This window comes from Salvelinus alpinus, chromosome 2, assembly GCF_045679555.1.
Source record: "Salvelinus alpinus chromosome 2, SLU_Salpinus.1, whole genome shotgun sequence".
Classification (NCBI taxonomy): domain Eukaryota; kingdom Metazoa; phylum Chordata; class Actinopteri; order Salmoniformes; family Salmonidae; genus Salvelinus; species Salvelinus alpinus.
Window position 1 is genome coordinate 61,873,056 of NC_092087.1, and position 22,091 is coordinate 61,895,146.

General features: G+C 40.5%; 1 protein-coding gene and 1 pseudogene across 1 annotated transcript in view; both read left to right on the top strand.

Annotated features, from left to right (window-relative positions):
- LOC139566104 (matrilin-4-like) overlaps window positions 1–10,437 on the top strand; it is a 54,942-nt pseudogene extending 44,505 nt beyond the window's left edge.
- A 2,331-nt stretch (window positions 10,438–12,768) lies between these two features.
- The window catches only part of LOC139541089 (uncharacterized), a 40,060-nt gene continuing 30,737 nt past the window's right edge, over window positions 12,769–22,091 (top strand). The window contains exon 1 of the mRNA XM_071345312.1: window positions 12,769–13,677. Within this exon, the coding sequence (XP_071201413.1) occupies window positions 12,769–13,677 (909 nt within the window). The remainder of the gene's footprint in view (window positions 13,678–22,091) is intronic.

A 22,091-nucleotide genomic window follows, 5' to 3' on the forward strand; every position in this document is an offset into this window, starting at 1 on the left:
GGACAATCAGACAAGTGCTCAGCATATGTGGGAACTCCTTCAAGACTGTTGGAAAAACATTCCTCATGAAGCTGGTTGAGAGAATGCCAAGAGTGTGCAAAGCTGTCATCAAGGCAAAGAATGGCTACAGTGGTTCGTCCTTTACAAGTTGCAGCGTACTGCAGCAAAGCTTGCGTGGTGCCGCAGAATTCTATGGCACGTTATTTAAGTGGCACCCACTGGTACCATGAATGCTAGTTAGTGCTAGTTGGACCACCAGAGGGCATCTTTGAAAAGCATTTGACAGCCTTCAATAGTCGCTGTACTAGAGAATAGAAAACCTTTTTTTGTAAAAACATAGTATATGGGACTGATTAAGAAATTTTGCTCTGAGTTTCCGTTAGGATGGAACAGAAAATATGGCGCTGATCAACGTGATGGTCGGGAGTAGGCTACAGTTCTGGGCTATTTAGCTAAAGAACTGAAAAAGTGTGTGCGAGCAAAGAGGCCTACAAACCTGACTCAGTTACACCAGCTCTGTCAGGAGGAATGGGCCAAAATTCACCCAACTTATTGTGGGAAGCTTGTGGAAGGCTACCTGAAACGTTTGACCCAAGTTAAACAATTTAAAGGCAATGCTGCCAAATAGTAATTGAGTGTATGTAAACTTCTGACCCACTTGGAATGTGATGAAAGAAATAAAAGCTGAAATAAATCATTCTCTCTACTAATATTCTGACATTTCACATTCTTAAAATAAAGTGGTGATCCTAATTGACCTAAATCTGGGAATATTTACTAGGATTAAATGTCAGGAATTGTGAAAAACTGAGTTTAAATGTATTTGGCTAAGGTGTATGTAAACTTCCGACTTCAACTGTATATAAAATATATTTTTATTTGTTTAGCACTTTTTTGATTATTACATTATTCCATATGTGTTATTTCATAGTTTTGATGTCTTCACTATTATTCTACAATGTAGAAAATAGTAAAAATAAAGAAAAACCCTTTGATTGAGTAGGTGTGTCCAAACGTTTGACTGTTACTGTATATGTTTTATTATTATATTGACAGAATAATTAAGTTTTAAATAACTAATTTCAATATGCATATAGTGCCTTCAGAAAGTATTTTGTATTTATTAGGGATCCCCATTAGCTGCTGCCACTCTTCCTGGGGTCCAAATACATTAAGGCACTTACATCACACATAAAACAAAAGATAAAACAGTACATCATATAACATTATTACACCACTACATATCTACAATACAAAATCTATAATACCACCATACAACAATATTACAATGTACGTGTGTGCATATATATATATAGATCTCTTCTCAGTCCCCGCTGTTCCATAAGGTATATTTTGATCTGTTTTGAAATCTGATTCTACTACTTGCATTGGTTACCTGATGTGGAATAGAGTTCCATGTAGTCATGGCTCTATGTAAACAGCAAAAAAAGAAACATCCCTTTTTCAGGACCCTGTCTTTCAAAGATAAAACGTAAACATTCAAATAACTTCACAGATCTTCATTGTAAAGGGTTTAAACAGTTTCCCATGCTTGTTCAATGAACCATAAACAATTAATGAACATGTGCCTGTGGAACGGTCGTTAAGACACTGACAGCTTACAGACGGTAGGCAATTAAGGTCACAGTTATGAAAACTTAGGACACTAAAGAGGCTTTACCTACTAAGCAGGATCCCCAGGGTCCCTGCTCATCTGCGTGAATGTGCCTCAAGCATGCTGCAAGGAGGCATGAAGACTGCAGATGTGGCCAGGGCAATAAATTGCAATGTCCGTACTGTGAGACGCCTAAGACAGCGCTACAGCGAGACAGGACGGACAGCTGATCATCCTCGCAGTGGCAGACCACGTGTAACAACACCTGCACAGGATCGGTACATCCGAACATCACACCTGCGGGACAGGTACAGGATGGCAACAACAACTGCCCGAGTTACACCAGGAACGCACAATCCCTCCATCAGTGCTCAGACTGTCCGCAATAGGCTGAGAGAGTCTGGACTGAGGGCTTGTAGGCCTGTTGTAAGGCAGGTCCTCACCAGACATCACCGGCAACAACGTCGCCTATGGGCACAAACCCACCATCGCTGGACCAGACAGGACTGGCAAAAAGTGCTCTTCACTGACGAGTCACAGTTTTGTCTCACCAGGGGTGATGGTCGGATTCGCGTTTATCGTCGAAGGAATGAGCGTTACACCGAGGCCTGTACTCTGGAGCGGGATCGATTTGGAGGTGGAGGGTCCGTCATGGTCTGGGGCGGTGTGACACAGCATCATCGGACTGAGCTTGTTGTCTTTGCAGGCAATCGCAACGCTGTGCGTTACAGGGAAGACCTCCTCCTCCCTCATGTGGTACCCTTCCTGCAGGCTCATCCTGACATGACCCTCCAGCATGACAATGCCACCAGCCATTTTGCTCGTTCTGTGCGTGACTTCCTGCAAGTGTTCTGCCATGGCCAGCGAAGAGCCTGGATCTCAATCCCATTGAGCACGTCTGGGACCTGTTGGATCGGAGGGTGAGGGCTAGGGCCATTCCCCCCAGAAATGTCCAGGAACTTGCAGGTGCCTTGGTGGAAGAGTGGGGTAACATCTCACAGCAAGAACTGGCAAATTTGGTGCAGTCTACGAGGAGGAGATGCACTGCAGTACTTAATTCAGCTGGTGGCCAGTTTATGTCTCAGTTGTTAAATCTTATGTTCATACAAATATTTACTGAAAAAAATGTGGTAAAGCAAGCAATTTTGTCCTGAATACAAACTGTAAATATGAAGAGTGGTACTCAGTAATGTGTTGTATTGGATTTGCCCCAAACATAACACTTTGTATTCAGGACATAAAGTTCAGGATGCATGTTTTGGAATATTTTTATTCAATGTTGATTCAACCAGTGGGAAGGTTCTATCTCACACAACATTAGTAATGTTCAGTTTAAGAAAACGGTAGCTATTTGAATACATAAATGATAGAATAACACTATTTTACCAAGATTTTCAAAACACATCATCAAATACATTAAGAAATTTATTATGACCTTCAGACGGATTACTGTCATCACTGAACAACGATGTGACATCATTTACTTTAAGATTTCTGACAGTGTTGTTTTTTGCTTGAATGCCTTTATTGCTGGCTAGACAAGCCGCCCACCATACTTCAAGGGAGATGGCAAAGTACATTAAGTGAAAAAAATGAAAAACTAGAAAGTTCAATCAGCATAAACCCTTTTGAACGTGGCAAGTCCTCTTAATTTATAGCATTTCCCTCACTAAGTCTACAAAACATTAGCAAAAGTTACCCAATTAGCGGGAGGGATGGGGCAACATCTTGTTGCGCACTGTAATCATGTTCAGAATGGCTTCCATTCAAAACCCATAGAGCGCTGATAAGCGCATTGTCACGTTCTGACCTTAGTTCCTTTTTTATGTCTTTATTTTAGTTGGTCAGGGCGTGAGTTGGGGTGGGCATTCTATGTTGTTTTTCTATGTTTTGTTCTAGTCATTATATTTCTATGTGTTTGGCCTAGTATGGTTCTCAATCAGAGGCAGGTGTCGATCGTTGTCTCTGATTGAGAATCATACTTAGGTAGCCTGTTTTCCCACTATGGGTTGTGGGTAGTTATTTTCTGTTTAGTGTTTTTGTTTGCACCTTACAGAACTGTTCGTTTGTCGGTTTGTTGTTTTTGTTCAGTATTCATTCTTTATTAAATTATTATGAATACGTACCACACTGCACTTTGGTCCTCTTCTCCTTCCACCAACGACAACCGTTACACGCATAGCCTGAAGTCTGACGTTATGTATAGCATGTTACTGTACAGCCACCGCGTTCCAATTTAGGCGTTTATCAGTGCCAAATGCTATTTTAAACCTGTATATGTGTACATGTCTAACAATTGCTTGTTTTACGTTTTGTTTGATTAAAAAGCAAGCCCGTATAGGCTACCCTACTATAACGAAAGCTGGTTCAATAGCAATGCGTCTAGTGTCTTTTTTTATCCTGGACATGCATTAGCCAAGTAACCTATCCATAAAAGGTTTCTAAAATGGTTTACTCAAGAGGCTTTTGCATTATTCACAATTCACATAGGCATACCTGCAGTGCATAGGCTACTCCATTCGGCAATGTATTCATCCCCATTTCCAAAGAGCGGCTCTTGTCCGGTTACCAAATACACGCCAAACATATTCAATCATATAAAACCATGTTTTTCACTGTTGCTATTACTGGTTATTGTAATAATTAATATAGCTATTTTCTACCAACTGAGGTACTCAAAGCACTTTACATAGTAGAGGGAAACTCACCACCAATGTGTAGCACCCACCTGGGTGATGCACAGCAACCATTTTTGTGCCAGAACACTCATCACACATCCGTTTAGAAGTGATATATGCCAATTAGGAATGAGGTGGATATGATGGAATGGGGCCAGGTTAGGAATTTAGCCATGACACCAGGGTTAACACCACTAATCTTACAATAAGTGCCATGGGATTTTGAAATGACCACAAAGAGTCAGGACACCTGTTTAATGTCACATCTGAAAGACAGCACCCTACTTCACTGCTCTTGGGAATTGGGATTTCCTTAGACCGGAGGGAAGAGTGCCCCGTACTAGCCCTCCAACACCAGATCCAGCAGCATCTGGTCTCCCATCCAGGGACTGGCCCAGATCCACCCTGCTTAGCTTCAGAGGCAAGCCAACAGTGGGATGCAGGGTGGTATGCTGCTATTTATTAAACTGTATCAATCCGCAATGGACTAGGAAGAGACTATTCCGTGCCCGCAGCCGAATTAAGACAACACAAAGACCGTCAGTAACCTACAGAACTTGAGACAACGGCATGCCGTATTAAGCAGTGAACAGCATTGATTGGCCTGTGAGTTTCTAAGCCCTCTTCACACCTATAATGAGTTAAACCCAACCCTTTTGCGCCACCGCCAGCTGTTCACTCAATTCCCTGTGAAAATAGATCAAATATTTTTGATACACCCCCGGACCTATAGCCATACCGCCAGCGCTAAGATTTATCATTGCGCTAGCTTTGTAAAAATAGAACCCCCATGTCTACGACTTCTGACAATACCCCCATCCTTTTGAGACATAGTTACACACTTCTCCACGATAATAAATCCCAAGACAAAATGTGGTTTGCACAGGTAATTGTATGAATGTTGTCAGTTCAATCGGTGACGTGACAAATAGTTGACAAATGGATAATCCACTTCTCAAACAAAACCAAATGAAAGCTGAACTGAGCTGTATTTTCAGGTGGGCGTGGCTTGAGCCTTGCTACTGAAATGACATAACCTACAAATAAATCCAGCTCTTGCAAAATAAAAATATTTAGCCAGGTAAGTCATTGAGAACAAATTCTCTTTTACAATGCCGATCTGGTCAAATGCATAATAACTGCACATCCCACAGTGTTTTATGAAAGACCTACAATCCATGCATGGTAAATGAAAGGGGCATGTTACTGTATGAAAAGGGCCCTGATTACCCCCATGTCCCACCCAGCCTGCAGATCGGCCAACATTGACCTGGTCCTCCTCATCGATGGCTCCAAGAGCGTGCGTCCCCAGAACTTTGAGCTGGTCAAGCAGTTTGTCAACCAGGTGGTGGACTCCCTGGATGTGTCCGCCCATGGGACTCGAGTGGGCGTAGTGCAGTACTCCAGCCACGTGCGCACAGAGTTCGCCCTCAAAATGTACGAGAAGGCAGATGACATCAAGAAGGCGGTGATGAACGTGGAGTACATGGAGAAGGGCACCATGACGGGCCTGGCCCTCAAGCACATGGTGGAGAACAGCTTCTCGGAGGCCGAGGGTGCCCGCAAGAACATCCCTCGCGTGGGCCTGGTCTTCACTGACGGCCGCTCTCAGGACGACATCACTGAGTGGGCCAAGAAGGCCAAAGAAGCAGGTCGGTGACATAAACGTATAAAGCGCCTGCAGTAATGTTTACATAAAGTTTACATCAATTGGTTCATACATGAAAACAGTTTAATAACTTTTTCTTGAAAGCATAATACGTACTACTTACAGACAACAAATGTGTCCAAATCGGCTGCCATTCGCTACTTTGGTGTGTGACTGGCTGTTTCAACAAAACAGTTCTTGCAATTAAATACAATTTAGGACTTCATCCAACATTTTTGTGACATACTGTGTTGTCCTCCTTGTCAGGTATCACCATGTATGCTGTTGGTGTTGGGAAGGCCGTGGAGGATGAGCTGCGTGAGATTGCCTCAGAGCCACTAGACAAGCACTTCTTCTATACCACTGACTTCACTTTCATCAACCAGATAGCCGAGAACCTCAAGCTCAATGTCTGTGCAGGTACTGTATTCCATGATCAAAGCAAATCACAACACATTAGAACATGTTATTTTAGAACACTATCTACAGTCAGGCAATGTTTGTGTGTGTGTGTGTGTGTGTGTGTGTGTGTGTGTGTGTGTGTGTGTGTGTGTGTGTGTGTGTGTGTGTGTGTGTGTGTGTGTGTGTGTGTGTGTGTGTGTGTGTGTGTCTGTGTGTGTCTGTGTGTGTGTGTGTGTGTGTCTGTGTGTCTGTGTGTCTGTGTGTCTGTGTGTCTGTGTGTGTCTGTGTCTGTTGTGGACCCCACAAAGATAGTAAAACAAATCGGGTGTGTGTGTGTTTCAGAGGAGAGCCAGGGAGAGATTGAGGTGAAAGACCCATGTGCCTGTGAGAGTCTGGTTGAGTTCCAGCAAGCAACAATGTCCACTCTGGAGCAGCTGAAAACAAAACATATCCTTCTATATACTGCACTTGTTCATTAAAGGTACACTTTGTAGCTTGTCTTTTCCCTGTTGTAGCATGACGGATTACTGTATATGTGACTCGTTTCAGGAAAATAGGCGTGTCGCACATTACTACTTCACAGGAGAAGTATTTTAACTTAAACATTTATTTTTGATCAAAATGTGTTTTTGGCAGAAATGCCTGTGCCTTAATAACAAACTTGTATGCCATCTGTAAATACGAATAAAATTGTTAAATTACTAACCTAGTTGGTTTAGCCCCGGAAAAAGGGGAACCTTCCTGCCAGCCATAATTGGCTGAGATAATGGGTGGGCTGGACATGCCGAGAGATGAGTTCGGATTGGTCTGCCATGTAGCATGTGCTGCCATGTAGCATGTGCTGCTCAGTATGTGTAGGTAATCCTTTCTACCGTGGCCTTTTGTGAAAGATATCATGAAGAAGTGCAAAAGTGTTGCTAATGCCCTCCACTTTCTGGAGAACAATCGTGCCATGCCGACTCTCTCTGACTGAAAATGAATCAGAACATGAGAAAATCCCTGATTTACGTAAAAACATTTTCAATGAACCAGACATTGTAGAGTCTTCTGAAATGGAGATCAACAGTGTTATTGTCACGGAAGACGTTGACCGAGTTAAATCAGTGGATTACCCGGTGGAAGCAGAGTATGATAGCTAAGAAGATGGAAAAAATTCTGGCATTTGATTGCAAAAATGTGGAGGGAGTCAAAAAGAGAACAAAAAGAGCTGTTTTATAAAACACCGGTCTCTGGATTCCATCTTCAAACTAAGGGCAATCATGGCATCCGTGACAGAGAGGGAGAAGCATTCATCCATGCATACGGGTAAGATAATCTAGCTAGCAACATTCAGATATAAGTTTATAATTTTGTCAGAAAGTTGTTTTCATTGCAAATTAAAGTGTATGATCTGTGTAGTAATATTAGTATCTCAGAAAGCAATTTGCCTTGCTAATTATAGCCTAATGTTAGCGAGCTAGCTAACACTTTACCTGGTTGGTTAACTTTAGCTAACTGCAGATTCATGCATGGTGGATAGCTATGACAATTAGTATGGGTTGTGATTATTCCTGCGTTCAAAACAATTGGGAACTCTGCAGAAAAAAAACGAGCTCCGACTGGGAAAAATCGTTTTGAACGGTCATTGAACTCGGAATTCCAACTCGGAAACTCGAGCCTGTTTCTAGAGCCCTGACTTTCTGACCTGAAGATCACTGACATCATGATTTGACCTTGTATTTTTCCCAAGTTCTCGTATTTTTCCAAGTTCCCAGTTCCCAAGAGTGTGCTAAGCTGTCATCAAGGCAGCCTTGAAGAATCTCAAATATAAAACATATTTTGATTTGTTGAACACTTTTTTGGTTACTACATGATTCCATATGTGTTATTTCATATTTTTTATGTCTTCACTATTATTCTGCAATTTAGGAAATAGTAAATATCAAGAAAAACACTTGAATGAGTAGGTGTGCAAACTTTTGACTGGTACTGTATATATATATTTTTTATCATTACCTTAGATACTTTATAAATATGCATTTAAGTGATATACTGTAGGCCCAAATCCTAATGCCTGTGTGTGTGTGTGTGTGTGTGTGTGTGTGTGTGTGTGTGTGTGTGTGTGTGTGTGTGTGTGTGTGTGTGTGTGTGTGTGTGTGTGTGTGTGTGTGTGTGTGTGTGTGTGTGTGTGTAACTCAAGTTGTTGCAGAGATCTTCCATTGACATCAATGCATAATTTATACAGTCCAAATTTTGTGAACACGTTTCAAATTCAGCCCAGTTTCAAATTCAGATTCAGCCCAACATCAATCCGATAATGCCATCCCATTCTACTACTACTGACCACAATATCATTAAACTCAGCCCAACTTTTTTCATACAGGCCATTTGACAATAAAATTGAATGATGTGTTTATTTCCTTAACCCATTTATACTGGCGGGTATGACTGCACGATTGGAGGACATTGAGAACCAGCTGCTGTCACGAAAATGAGGGATGTCATTCAAGTAACCCAACAAGAAAAAGGAGATGCGTTGAGCATAGAATAATTGTTCTGTCAAGAATGTAACAGTAAAAACACAAGTCCTATCAATGTCGAATTTCCATGATGTAAATGACCCAAAACAATATTTTATGTAGAAAATTTCATTTCAGCGCATGCATGTGGACATGCAATGGACTTAAGTCATGTCAAGCACATCCATACTTAATGTAGACATAAGCACAGGCAACTAGAAAGTACAGCCATTTTTTATAACTTAAAGCTCCAATATGTAACTTTTTGGGCACCCAACCAAATTCACATAGAAATATGAGTTATAGTCATTGAAAGTCTAAGAAGCTGGTAGATCGGTTCTATATCTTCAAACAGCTGAAAATAAAATATTATTGGTTATGGAAAATATATTTCACAACGGTTTACATGGTACAATGATTCTCTACACTATAATGTCACTATGAACTTAAATTAGGCAAACAATTAGAATTTTAGCAACCAGGAAATGCCGGGGCGATTTCTGCATAGTGCGTCTTAAATACACAGTATTTTTCCATTCTCACACCAGACGGTTTTTATTTGTGCTCCATTAATCCTTGATAGGTTTTATATGGTTTGTTAATGTAATGTGTTTATAGCAAGTTTGATATCAGCAGTAGAAAACTGGGGGGAAAAATAACTAATAAGTATTATTATTATTACCACTTCAAATTCGGATGCATTTTCTCATAGAAAGTAATATAATCCAATATTTTCAGAGGAATAAATGATGGGAGAGTCGTAAAGAATACAAAATTAGGGTTCCTGGATTCACAAAAGTGAAACCAAGCGTCACAAAATTACCTAGATCAAAGCAAAACATTACTGTCAAGAGGATGAGAAAGTTCTGTATTAATTTGAGCTCCAAAAAGACATCCTTAATGAGTAATTAAGATCACATTGATTGTCTTACTTTGTAACTATGTATGAAGTTGAATGAGGTCATGAATTTACTGGTATATTATGTGAAATCAAAATACCACCACAAAGGAAGGGAGGTTTATGCCCAACTATTGCTGTGGTTTACTTAAGCAATAAGGCCCGAGGAGGTGTGGTATATGTTCTTACACATGACACAACGCGGGGTGCCTGGACACAGCCCTTAGCCGTGGTATATTGGCCATATATCACAAACCTACGAGGTGCCTTATTGCTATTATGAACTGGTTGCCAATGTAATTAGAGCAGTGAAACTAAATGTTTTGTCATACCCGTGGTAAATGGTATGATATACCACAGCTGTCAGCCAATCAGCGTTCAGGACTCGAACCACCCTGTTTATAATTTCTTTTAAATGGAGTGAGCTTTTACAGTTGAACTGATTTGCCCTATCTTTGAAACATTTTACTGCATTTTCTTGAGACCGAGAGAATGTCACTGAGCTATGTAAATGAACAAGAGGGCCTTTTAGTTTCTTGTTGTTCTTTATTTAGTCTTGTATTAAATGACCATGTGATGGAAAGATTTATACTCCTATAGTTGGTTACCTGTACTTTTTGTATTTTTTCTAATAACCTTTTTTGTAATGGTTGAAGACTCTCTATTCTGGCACAGATGGTAATAAAGACTGAACTGTTCTCTGTGTTGTTTCTTCATAACTCTGAACCGACTCGTAGAATCATTGCAACGAGAGAGCAGTCACCCTGTAATTGGGCTGAGAAGTGTTGTGGTGTGTACCCCTGAGGGACTAAATTGACAAGTAATGTGTAATGGGATCTTGCTTCATTATTGTTTGCAAACAGAGACATACTTTATGGTGATGAACTTCAGTTCTTATCTCCATAGACGTTCTAATAAGTCCCTGGGATGCCATGTTGTCTTTCCACAAGTGTCCCGCCCTGGATGACCTTTGTCAGTAGCTTCTAATTAAGGCTAATGGGACGGAGCTCCCCTTTCCATTGCCGTGTTTGCTGACTCCCAGACAAGACTGGAGAATGTGAAATGCCAGATGGTCCCCCAAGCCTTGGTAAAGACATGTTAATTGTCCCAATAGGTAGTCTGGCCTTCGACTCACAAGGAGCTGTGGAAAAACATATGCAACTGCTTTTCAACAACAATCAGCCTCTAAAGTTCTCAGTCTGGTATAACATTGCCAAGTGAACGGAAGAAGCAGAGGAGCTCAAACAAGGAAGTGTTGGCACACACCATATAGCGGTCTAAAAGTAAAACCACTTCCTGAGACACCTGTATTGATCCAGCTTCCCTTCATACCATGCTTTATGTGTTGGTTTACTGGGTTTGATTACAGAAATTTGAGCTAAAGAGCACAATCTTCAGCCAATCAAATCATTTATTTTGGCCTCAATGGCCATGATGGCACAAGCCCAGGCACATATCAGCCTACCTATGACCCTCCTGTGGGTCCTGAAGTGGGGCCCACTACACCTTCAATGCTAAACAGTGTGTGGCCTTGTATATTCACCGGGTGTTAAGTGCATCATGGTTGAGTTTGCTTTGGTTAATTTTGGATGAAAAATAATTGTTTTAATAATCACATCAAGTGATAAATCATAGATGAGTGGACAGAATATATACCAAATATTCCACTCTTTAAAATGAAATAGGAAAAGAGAACCCATAGGCAAACATGCATGTTGCAATTAAGCACTCGGTTAACAATGCCAGCAATGTATGGAAAGACAGTTCAACAAAACAATAGCAGTTGTACATAGCTGAATATTGTGTAGCCTTTTTAAAAGCAGTGCATGGTCTACAGTATCAAAATGCCTTTAAGTTAGTAAACAGACTTGCACATTGTTATTTGGAGTCTAAAGCACTGATGATATACAACTTTGGTGATTTTATTACAGCAGTTCATATTTGAGTCACCACCCTTTAGCAACTAACACATTAACAGTGATGTTTCTCCATTCAGGAACCACAAGAAACTGGTAAAATAGATTTGACAAAATGTTCAACATATGTAAATTGTGATTTTGATGAACTTTGGTGGTAACAGGGATAACACCTGTTTAAACCATAGTGTTAAAGTGGCATTTGCAGTCAACTTAAACCCACTTCGACTTCTTCAGAGGTCAGTAAGTACATAATGTACATCTAATGTACTCATAGGCTGTGAGCCAGAAATCTGAGCGAGAGAGGCATAGGCTCTCAGATCCAACTGTGGAGATTGGAGAATGAATATGTACAGTGTATTTGTTTAGGCTATGTCAATAAGCATGAATATATGAACATTTATTTGGGCGTGGGCTTTGTAGCCTTCCCTTGATTATGCACAAGCTGTGAATGATCTATTCTAACGTGTCCATTGGGGATCCGATTATTTTCAAAGGGATGCTGATTTGAAATTGAATGTGAGAATGACAAATATTAAATCAAACCATACCCATTTATCAAATCCCAAGCAGCAGAAAAAAAAACAATTAAAGGAATGTAATTTAGCTAGAAAATATCAAAGAATCTGTCTTGGGCAATCGATGACAGCCAAAGTAAGTGGGAAAAAGGTGTTACATTAGATTATGAGTCAAACATCACTTAAAAAAATATAATGTAATCATGTTTGTTTTTTCAACACCCTCATGTGGCAAAGCTGTATGTGTGAGCAATATGGCCCGTGTTAAGGGAATGCCCCTCCTTGTCAGAAGTTAGTCCCAGGACTCAAATTATACTATATAAACTCATGCCAGAGATGAAGACTCACATATTATGTCAGATTGATCTTGAGATTAGAGGACATCTAGAAAGGTGAGTAGATGGCACATTACTGTACCTAACCAAGTCATTATTACAGCAAGATTTAGAAATAGCAGCAGTATGATAAACTCATGGATGATGAGGTAAATATCTGAACTTTTGAGGATGTAAATGACAAAGCGCTATCTGATTTACCTTATATTTCAGCCCAAATATTGCTAATCTACTGCTTTACAGGTTGCAACTATTGAGCGATGAATTTATCAGTCGATGGCAACGTCACACACATCTCTCTCAAGGTCAGAGACACGTTTGTCACGGCTTTGACAAAGAACATTATTGTGGTGGCGCTGTGGATCTCCATCAACTACATCAATGGCACATTTGTCCACACCTTCTTCAAACACGAGATCTTCAATGTCAACCCTCGCTACATCCTCTTCATCCACCTGGTGATCAATGACATGATCCAATTGACCATTGCTGTCTTCCTGCATGTCATAAGCTACATCCTGTTCACAATCAATGTGTCTTTGTGCAGCTTTCTTTTGATGATCGCCATTTTTACCACTTTGAATACTCCTGTGAACCTGGCTACCATGGCCTTAGAGCGCTATATAGCTATATGTATACCGCTGCGCCATTCTCAGATATGTACAGTGCACAGGACCTACATTCTCATTGGCATCATTTGGATCATGGCCGCCATTCCAATTTTACCTGACCTTTTCATTCTCTTGGCCACAGAACCACTTCAGTTCTTCCACTCCAAAATATTCTGTAGTCGAGACTCACTTTTCCGCAACCCGTACCTGATAGAGAAGAAAAACATTTCCCACGCTGTGTATCTGACTGTTGTTTGGTTCACTCTTTTCTATACGTATTTCAGGATCATGTTCACTGCCAAGGCGGCTAATGCGGATGCCAAGAAGGCTCGCAACACCATCTTGCTTCATGCTGTACAGTTGTTAATGTGCATGTTCACCTACATAGGCCCTTTGATTGACAGCCTGCTGCTATATATATTTTCCACACATGCGCTGGAGATCCAGTTTACTAGCTATGTAATTGTTCATATTTTGCCCAGGTTTATTAGTCCAATAGTTTATGGGCTTAGAGATCAGACCTTTCGTAAGTATCTGAAGAGGTACTTGATATGTAGGGTGAATGAGCATTTATCCTCAAAATGTGTCCCTTTCAAACACCACCAGCCAAATGAAAAGGTCTTTATAGATCATATAGCAGGATAATTCTTCTCCATGTGTATGTACTCTATATTTTCAGTGGTTTATTTTGAAAGGTGTGTAACTAAATTCATTTTCTCATGATATATATAGAGAAATAGTTTTATTGTTCTTCACCAAATAATTATGGCAGCAAGCTGAATTGTAATGAAAATGTAGGAAAAAAAAGTGTAATTCAATATCTATCTATCCACTGAGTGTAAAAAAAACCTTAAGGACACCTGCTCTTTCCATGACAGACTGACCAGGTGAATCCAGATGAAAGCTATGATCCCTTATTAATGTCACTTGTTAAATCCCCTTCATTGAAGATAAAGGGGAGGAGACAGGTTAAAGAAGAATTTTTAAGCCTTGAGACAATTGAGACATGGATTGTCTGTGTGCCATTCAGAGGGTGAATGGGCAAGACAAAAGATTTAAGTGCCTTTGAACGGGGTATGGTAGTAAGTGCCAGGCACACCGGTTTGTGTCAAGAACTCCAATGCTGCTAGGTTTTTAATGCTTAAAAGTTTCCTGTGTGTATTAAAAATGGTCCACCACCCAAATAACATACAGCCAACTTGACAACTGTGGGAAGCATTGGAGTCAACATTGGCAGGCATCCCTGTAGAATGCTTTTGACACCTTATGCCCTGACGAATTAAGACTGTTCTGAGGGCAAAAGGGGGGCTGCAACTCAATATTAGGAAGGTGTCCTTAATGTTTTGTACACTCAGTATGTATGCATGTATACACACCAGTGCATTCAGAAAGTTCACACCCCTTGACTTTTTCTTCCACATTTTGTTGTGTTAGTCTGAATTTAAAATGGCTTAAAAAAAACACATTGTGTCACTGATCTACACACAATACCCCATCATGTCAGAGTCATTTTTTTAAACAAATTAATAAAAAATGTAAAGCTGAAATGTATTGAGTCAATAAGTATTCTTATGTTATGGCAAGCCTAAATAAGTTCAGGAGTAAAACATGTCTTAACAAGTCACATAAAAAGCATGGACATGGAATAATAGTGTTTAATAGGATTGTTGAATGACTACACCATATTTGTACCCATCACATACAATTATCTTTAAGGTTCCACAGTCAAGCAGTGAATTTCAAGCACAGGTTCAACCACAAAGACCAGAGAGTTTTTCCAATGCCTTGCCAAGGGAACCTATTGGTAGATGGGTAAAAATTCTACTAAGCTAAAATATGGAATTGTTTTAAGGTGGCCATACCATGGATCATTTAGCTATTTGATTTGGAATTTTAGGACCCCTTTAGGTGTACAAAAATATGTAAAAGTTATTTGATAAAATATTTTATTTGGCCTGTACTACCACAGCCCATAGAAATGTATTGAATAACACATTCATACATTTACAAAAAAATAAATCATAATGTTTTAAAATGCATGTCCTATGTCTAGGAGATATAAGAAAGCTCAGGAAAATATATATTTTTGTTGGCACAAAACTACCTCCATACGTCCATTCATTTGTATGGTTTAAATTCAGAGAGTCCCGTGACACTGTTTGGTGACGTAGACCAACCATTACCATGTTTGTGAGAGTCTCCCCTTTCCAAAGTGGGGTCATATTAGTTTGTAGCCTAAATGATTCGAACGCTACAGACGTTTTCGTGAGAAGGCTGATTTTCGGAATGTCTCATGGTCTGACAAACACCACTGTAGCTCGGCGACCTTCCAACGCAGATGCGGACAGCCATAAATTGACAGATTTTTGATGGTGATTGTTTTATGTTACTTATAGCCTTTTATTAATGGCTGTGATAGGAGAAAGCTGAGGATGGATTAACAATATTAGTTATTACACAATACTAACCTAATTGGCAGAGTGAAAAGGAAGCCTGTACCGAATAAAAATATTCAAAAACATGCATTCTATTTGCAACAAGGTACTAAAGTAATAATGTCAAAACTTTGGCTAAGCAATTAACATTTTATCCTGAATACAAAGCGCAACGTATGGAGCAAATCTAATAGAACACATTACTGAGTATCACTTTCCATATTTTCAAGCTGATGTGGTGGCTGCATTATGTTATGGGTAGGGCTGTTACGGTGACCGTATTACCACCACACCAGCGGTCACGAGTCATGATGGCAGTCAACTTCCACGTGACCGTTTAGTCATGGTAATTAGGCTTCTCCAAGCTCTGATGCAGCGGATGGACATTAGTAGCCTACCAAACCTGCTGACTGCCTGGTACTCAGCACTCCATTGTCCCTCTAATATCAAGGGCAAATGTTTCGGAAATCTAAATCAAACACTTCATGAGAGGTCATGAGCTCATGTTGCGCAACATTTCTATAGGCTATGCAATTGGGGGCTCCCGAGTGGCGCAGCGGTCTAAGGCACTGCATCTCAGTGCTAGAGGCGTCACTACAGACCTAGTTCGATTCCAGGCTGTAGCACAACCGACCGTGATTGGGAGTCCCATAGGGCGGTGCACAATTGACCCAGCGTCATCTGAGTTGGCCAGGGTAGGCCATCATTGTAAATAAGAATTTGTTCTTAACTGACTTGACTAGTTAAATAAAGCTTAAATTAAAAAAATAAGATTGTGTGAGAAAACAGAGTGATGGCCTCCATTAAAAAGAGGATCCCATCAGCTTTCTATAGGCTAGGCCTATTATATTTATTTCTCAACTTTCCTAATATTAAGCACAATGCATCTCTTTACAACAGGAGGGCAATGCAAATTAAGTAAAGGAATAGCTTCCTCCAGTTGCTATTTAAGTGCATAGATGACATTTTTTTCCCCTGCCTGGAGACAGGTGCATGATAATGGTCCATTTTAAATCCAAACAAATTTCACACATACAGTGCATTCGGAAAGTATTCAGACCCCTGAACTCTTTCCACAGTTTGTTACGTTACAGCCTTATTCTAAAATTATTAAATAAATAAAAAATCTCATCAATCTGCACACAATACCCAATAATGACAAAGCAAAAACAGGTTCTTAGAATTTTGGTGAATTTATTACAAATAAAAAACAGAAATGCCTTATTTACGTAGGTATTCAGACCCTGTGCTCTGAGACTCGAAATTGAGCTCAGGTGAATCCTGTTTACATTGATCATCCTTGAGATGTTTCTACACCCTGATTGGAGTCCACCTGTGGTAAATTCAACTGATTGGACATGATTTGGAAAGGCACACACACCTTTCTATACGGTCCCACAGTTGACAGAGCATGTCAGAGCAAAAACAAAGCCATGAAACAAGATTCTCTGGTCTGATGAAACCAAAATTGAAATCTTTGGCCTGAATGCCAAGTGTCATGTCTGGAGGAAACTTTCCATCATGCCTACGGTGAAACATGGTGGTGGCAGCATCATGCTGTGGGAATTTTCAGCGGCAGGGACTGGGAGACTAGTCAGGTTTGAGGGAAAGATGAACGGAGCAAAGTACAGCGATCCTTGATGATAACCTGCTCCAGATGTGGAGAGATTGTGAGTGCTCCAGATTGTGGAGCACTCAGGACCTCAGACTGGGGAGAAGGTTCACCTTCCAAAAGGACAACAACCCTCAGCACACAGCAAAGGCAATGCAGGAGTGGCTCTGAATGTCCTTGAGTGGCCCAGTCAGAGCCCGGACATGAACCTGTTCTAACATCTCTGGAGAACCCTGAAAATAGCTGTGCAGCGAAGCTATCCATCCAACCTGACAGAGCTTGAGAGGATCTGCAGAGAAGAATGGGAGAAACTCCCCAAATACAGTTGTGCCAAGGTTGTAGTGTCATACCCAAGAAGACTTGTGGCTGATATCGCTTCCAAAGGTGCTTCAACAAAGTACTGAGTAAAGGGTCTGAATACTTCTGTAAATGTGATCAGTTTTCTTTTTAATACATTTGCAAACATTTCTAAAAAACGTTTTTTGCTTTGTCATTACGGGGTATTGTGTGTAGATATTTTTTTTTTTAAAGATTTAATACATTTTAGAATAAGGCTGTAATGTAATTTTTTGGGGGAAATTAAGGCTGTCTGAATACTTTCCGAATGCACTGTATATTATTTAGTATATGTAAAGACAAAATTAAATCAAAAATAGTCTGATGACAATATTAGCCTATGTGAATGATGTATTTGCCGCTGGGAAATTCGAGGCATTATCAAGTGCTTGTCAAATTGTGATTCGTTTCAGGAAACTAGGCATAATGTCACGAGTCACGACTTCACAGGAGAGGCATTTGAACATTTATTTTTATTTATCAAAACACAATTTTTGGCAGAATTGCCTTCTGGAACATGTGAACTTTCATGTGCCTACATAACAAACTTGACTATGACACTACAACATTTATTTTTATTTATCAAAACACAATTTTTGGCAGAATTGCCTTCTGGAACATGTGAACTTTCATGTGCCTACATAACAAACTTGACTATGACACTACAACCTTGGCACAACTGTATTTGGGGAGTTTCTCCCATTCTTCTCTGCAGATCCTCTCAAGCTCTGTCAGGTTGGATGGATAGCTTCGCTGCACAGCTATTTTCAGGGTTCTCCAGAGATGTTAGAACAGGTTCATGTCCGGGCTCTGACTGGGCCACTCAAGGACATTCAGAGCCAATCCTGCATTGCCTTTGCTGTGTGCTGAGGGTTGTTGTCCTTTTGGAAGGTGAACCTTCTCCCCAGTCTGAGGTCCTGAGTGCTCCACAATCTGGAGCACTCACAATCTCTCCACATCTGGAGCAGGTTATCATCAAGGATCGCTGTACTTTGCTCCGTTCATCTTTCCCTCAAACCTGACTGTAAATACGAATAAAGTCGTTAACTTCTTGTGGCTGCAGGGGCAGTATTGAGTAGCTTGGATGAAAGGTGCACAGAGGTGCCCAGAGTAAACGGCCTGCTCCTCAGTCATAGTTGCTAATATATGCATATTATTATTATTATTGGATAGAAAACACTCTGGAGTTTCTAAAACTGTTTGAACTATGTCTGTGAGTATAACAGAACTCATATGGCAGGCAAAAACCTGAGAAAAAATCCAAACAGGAAGTTGAAATTCTGAGGCTGGTCAATTTTCAACCTAGATCCCATTGAAATCACAGCAAGATATGAATGAGTTTGCACTTCCTACGGCTTCCACTAGATGTCAACAGTCTGTAGAATTGTCTGATGCCTCTACTGTGAAGGGGGCCCGAATGAGAGGAGAATTAGTCAGGTCTGCCATGACCTGACCATTCTTTGGTCAGGTCATGGCATATACACCTGTTCCTCACATAAGAGGGAGCTCTGTTCTATCGCTCATCTGAAGTCAATGTAATTCTCCGGTTGGAACGTTATTTAAGATTTATGTTGACAACATTCTAAAGATTGATTCAATACATCGTTTGACATGTTTCTACTGTGTCACGCCCCGGCCTTAGTTATCTTTGTTTTCTTTATTATTTTAGTTAGGTCAGGGTGTGACATGGGGGATGTATGTGTTTTGTATTGTCTAGGGGTTTTTGTATGTTTATGGGGCAGTGTTCAGTCTAGGTGTATGTATGTTTATGGTTGCCTGGATTGGTTCTCAATTAGAGACAGCTGTCTATCGTTGTCTCTGATTGGGAACCATATTTAGGCAGCCATATTCATTAGGTAGGTCGTGGGTGATTGTCTATGTCTTTACGTTAGTTGCTTGTGTATGCACTTTCGTTTTATAGCTTCACGGTCGTTTGTTGTTTTGTTTAGTTTTTATAGTGTCCTTCGTTTCATTTTCGTCTTCAAATAAAAGAAGATGTATCGTTATCACGCTGCGCCTTGGTCCTCCTCTCTTTCACCATACGACGATCGTGACATACTGACTGTTACTGAACTTTTTGACATTTCGTCAGCTTTAAGGGAACGCGCTTCGTGACTTTGGAATTGTTTACCAAACGCGCTAACAAAAGTAGCTAATAAATAAATAAATAACGGACATTATCGAACAAATCAAGCATTTATTGTGGACCTGGTATTCCTGGGAGTGCATTCTGATGAAGATCATCAAAGGTAAGGGAATATTTATCATGTAATTTCTGGTTTCTGTTGACTCCAACATGGTGGCTAATTTGGCTATTGTTCTGAGCGCCGTCTCAGATTATTGCATGGTTTGCTTTTTCCGTAAAGTCTTTTTGAAATCTGACACAGCGGTTGCATTAAATTACTAGCCTAGATGGTTTAGCCACAGAAAAAGCCAGAAACCTTCCCGCTAGCCATGATTGGCTGAGATAATGAATGGGCTGGACTTTCCGAGAGATGAGTTTCGGATTGGTCTGCTGTGTAGCATCTGTCTATAAAATGGAGCTGCTCGTTATGTGTAGATAATCCTTTCTACTGCAGTTTTTTCGAAAGATATAATGTTAGCCATGGAGAACTGCAAATGCATTGCTACTGCTCTCAACCAGAGTGACTTTGACACAGTGGGCCAAGCAAGCTAAACAATAAAAACGGAACGACACAAGACGTCTTATTTAATGAAAGCAGTTGCAGTCTGCCATGAATCGTTCATCCATGTACAGTGCCTTGCAAAAGTATTCATCCCCCTTGGCGTTTTTCCTATTTTGTTGCATTACAACCTGTAATTTAAATAGATTTTTATTTGGATTTCATGCAATGGACATGATCTCATGATCTCAGTATATATACACCTGTTCTGAAAGGCCCCATAGTATGCAACACCACCAAGCAAGCGGCACCATGAATACCAAGAAGCTCTCCAAACAGGTCAGGTACAAAGTTGTGGAGAAGTACAGATCAGGGTTGGGTAATAAAAAAAATATCCCATGGCGCACCATTAAATCCAATATTAAAAAATGGAAAGAATATGGCACCATAACAAACCTGCCAAGAGAGGGCCGCCCACCAAAACTCACAGCAGAGATTGGATTATTTGTCCATAAGACTACTTTAAGCCGTACACTCCACAGAGCTGGGCTTACGGAAGAGTGGCCAGAAGAAAAGCCATTGCTTAAAGAAAGAAATAAGCAAACACGTTTGGTGTTCACCAAAAGGCATGTGGGAGACTCCCCAAACATATGGAAGGAGGGTCTCTGGTCAGATGAGACTAAAATTGAGCTTTTTGGCCATCAAGAAAAACACTATGGTGTTGGACGCAAACCCAGCACCTCTCATCACCCCGAGAACACCATCGGCAGGGACTGGGAAACTGGTCAGAATGGAAGAAAGGATGGATGGCGCTAAATACAGGGAAATTCTTGAGGGAAAGCTGTTTAAGTCTTCCAGAGATTTGAGACTGGTACGGAGGTTCATCTTCCAGCAGGATAATGACCCTAAGCATACTGCTAAAGCAACACTCAAGTGGTTTAAGGGAAAACATTTTAAATGTCTTGGAATGGCCTAGTCAAAGCCCAGACCTCAATCCAATTGAGAACCTGTGGTATTTTTATTTTACCTTTATGGCAAGTCAGTTAAGAACAAATTCTTATTTTCAAGGACAGCCTAGGAACAGTGGGTTAACTGTCTTGTTCATGGGCAGAACAACAGATTTCTACCTTGTCAGCTCAGGGATTCGAACTTGCAACCTTTCGGTTACTAGTCCAACACTCTAAACACTAGGCTACGCTGCCGCCTTAAAGATTGCTGTACACCAGCAGAACCCATCCAACTTGAAGAAGCTGGAGCGGTTTTGCCTTGAAGAATGGGCAAAAATCCCAGTGGCTAGATGTGCCAAGCTTATAGAGACATACCCCAAGAGATTTGCAGCTGTAATTGCTGCAAAAGGTGGCTCCACAAAGTATTGACTTTGGGGTGGTGAATAGCTCAAGTTCCGTTTTTTTTGTCTTATTTCTTATTTGCTTCACAAGAAGAAAAAAAATTCCATCTTCAAAGTGGTAGCCATGTTGTGTAAATCAAATGATACTAACCCCCCAAAAATACATTTTAATTCCAGGTAAGGCAACAAAATAGGAAAAATGCCAAGGGGGTGAATACTTTCGCAAGCCACTGTATACGGGTAAGAGTTTAGCTACAGTTTCAGATATTATACGTTTCTAATTTTGTCAGAAAGTTGTTTTCATTGCAAGTTAAAGCTTACTGTCAGCTAGCTAGCTGACGTTAGGTGTATGGTCTGTGTAGTAATGTTTTCAGAAATCCATTTGCATTGCTAGTTATAGCCTAATGTTAGCTAGCTAACTAGCTATCATTGAACATATTTAGTTAACTTTAGCTAGCACTGACAAAATCGGTTTATTGCTAGTACGCCATGGTTTGGGATTATGGTTTATTGTTTAGCGAGCTTGCTAGCTAGCTATGTCTAAACAAGACTCCACTTCGCCAGATGACCCATCAAGTTAGCTAGGGGTGTCTGACAGTTATTACGGCTATAATAAT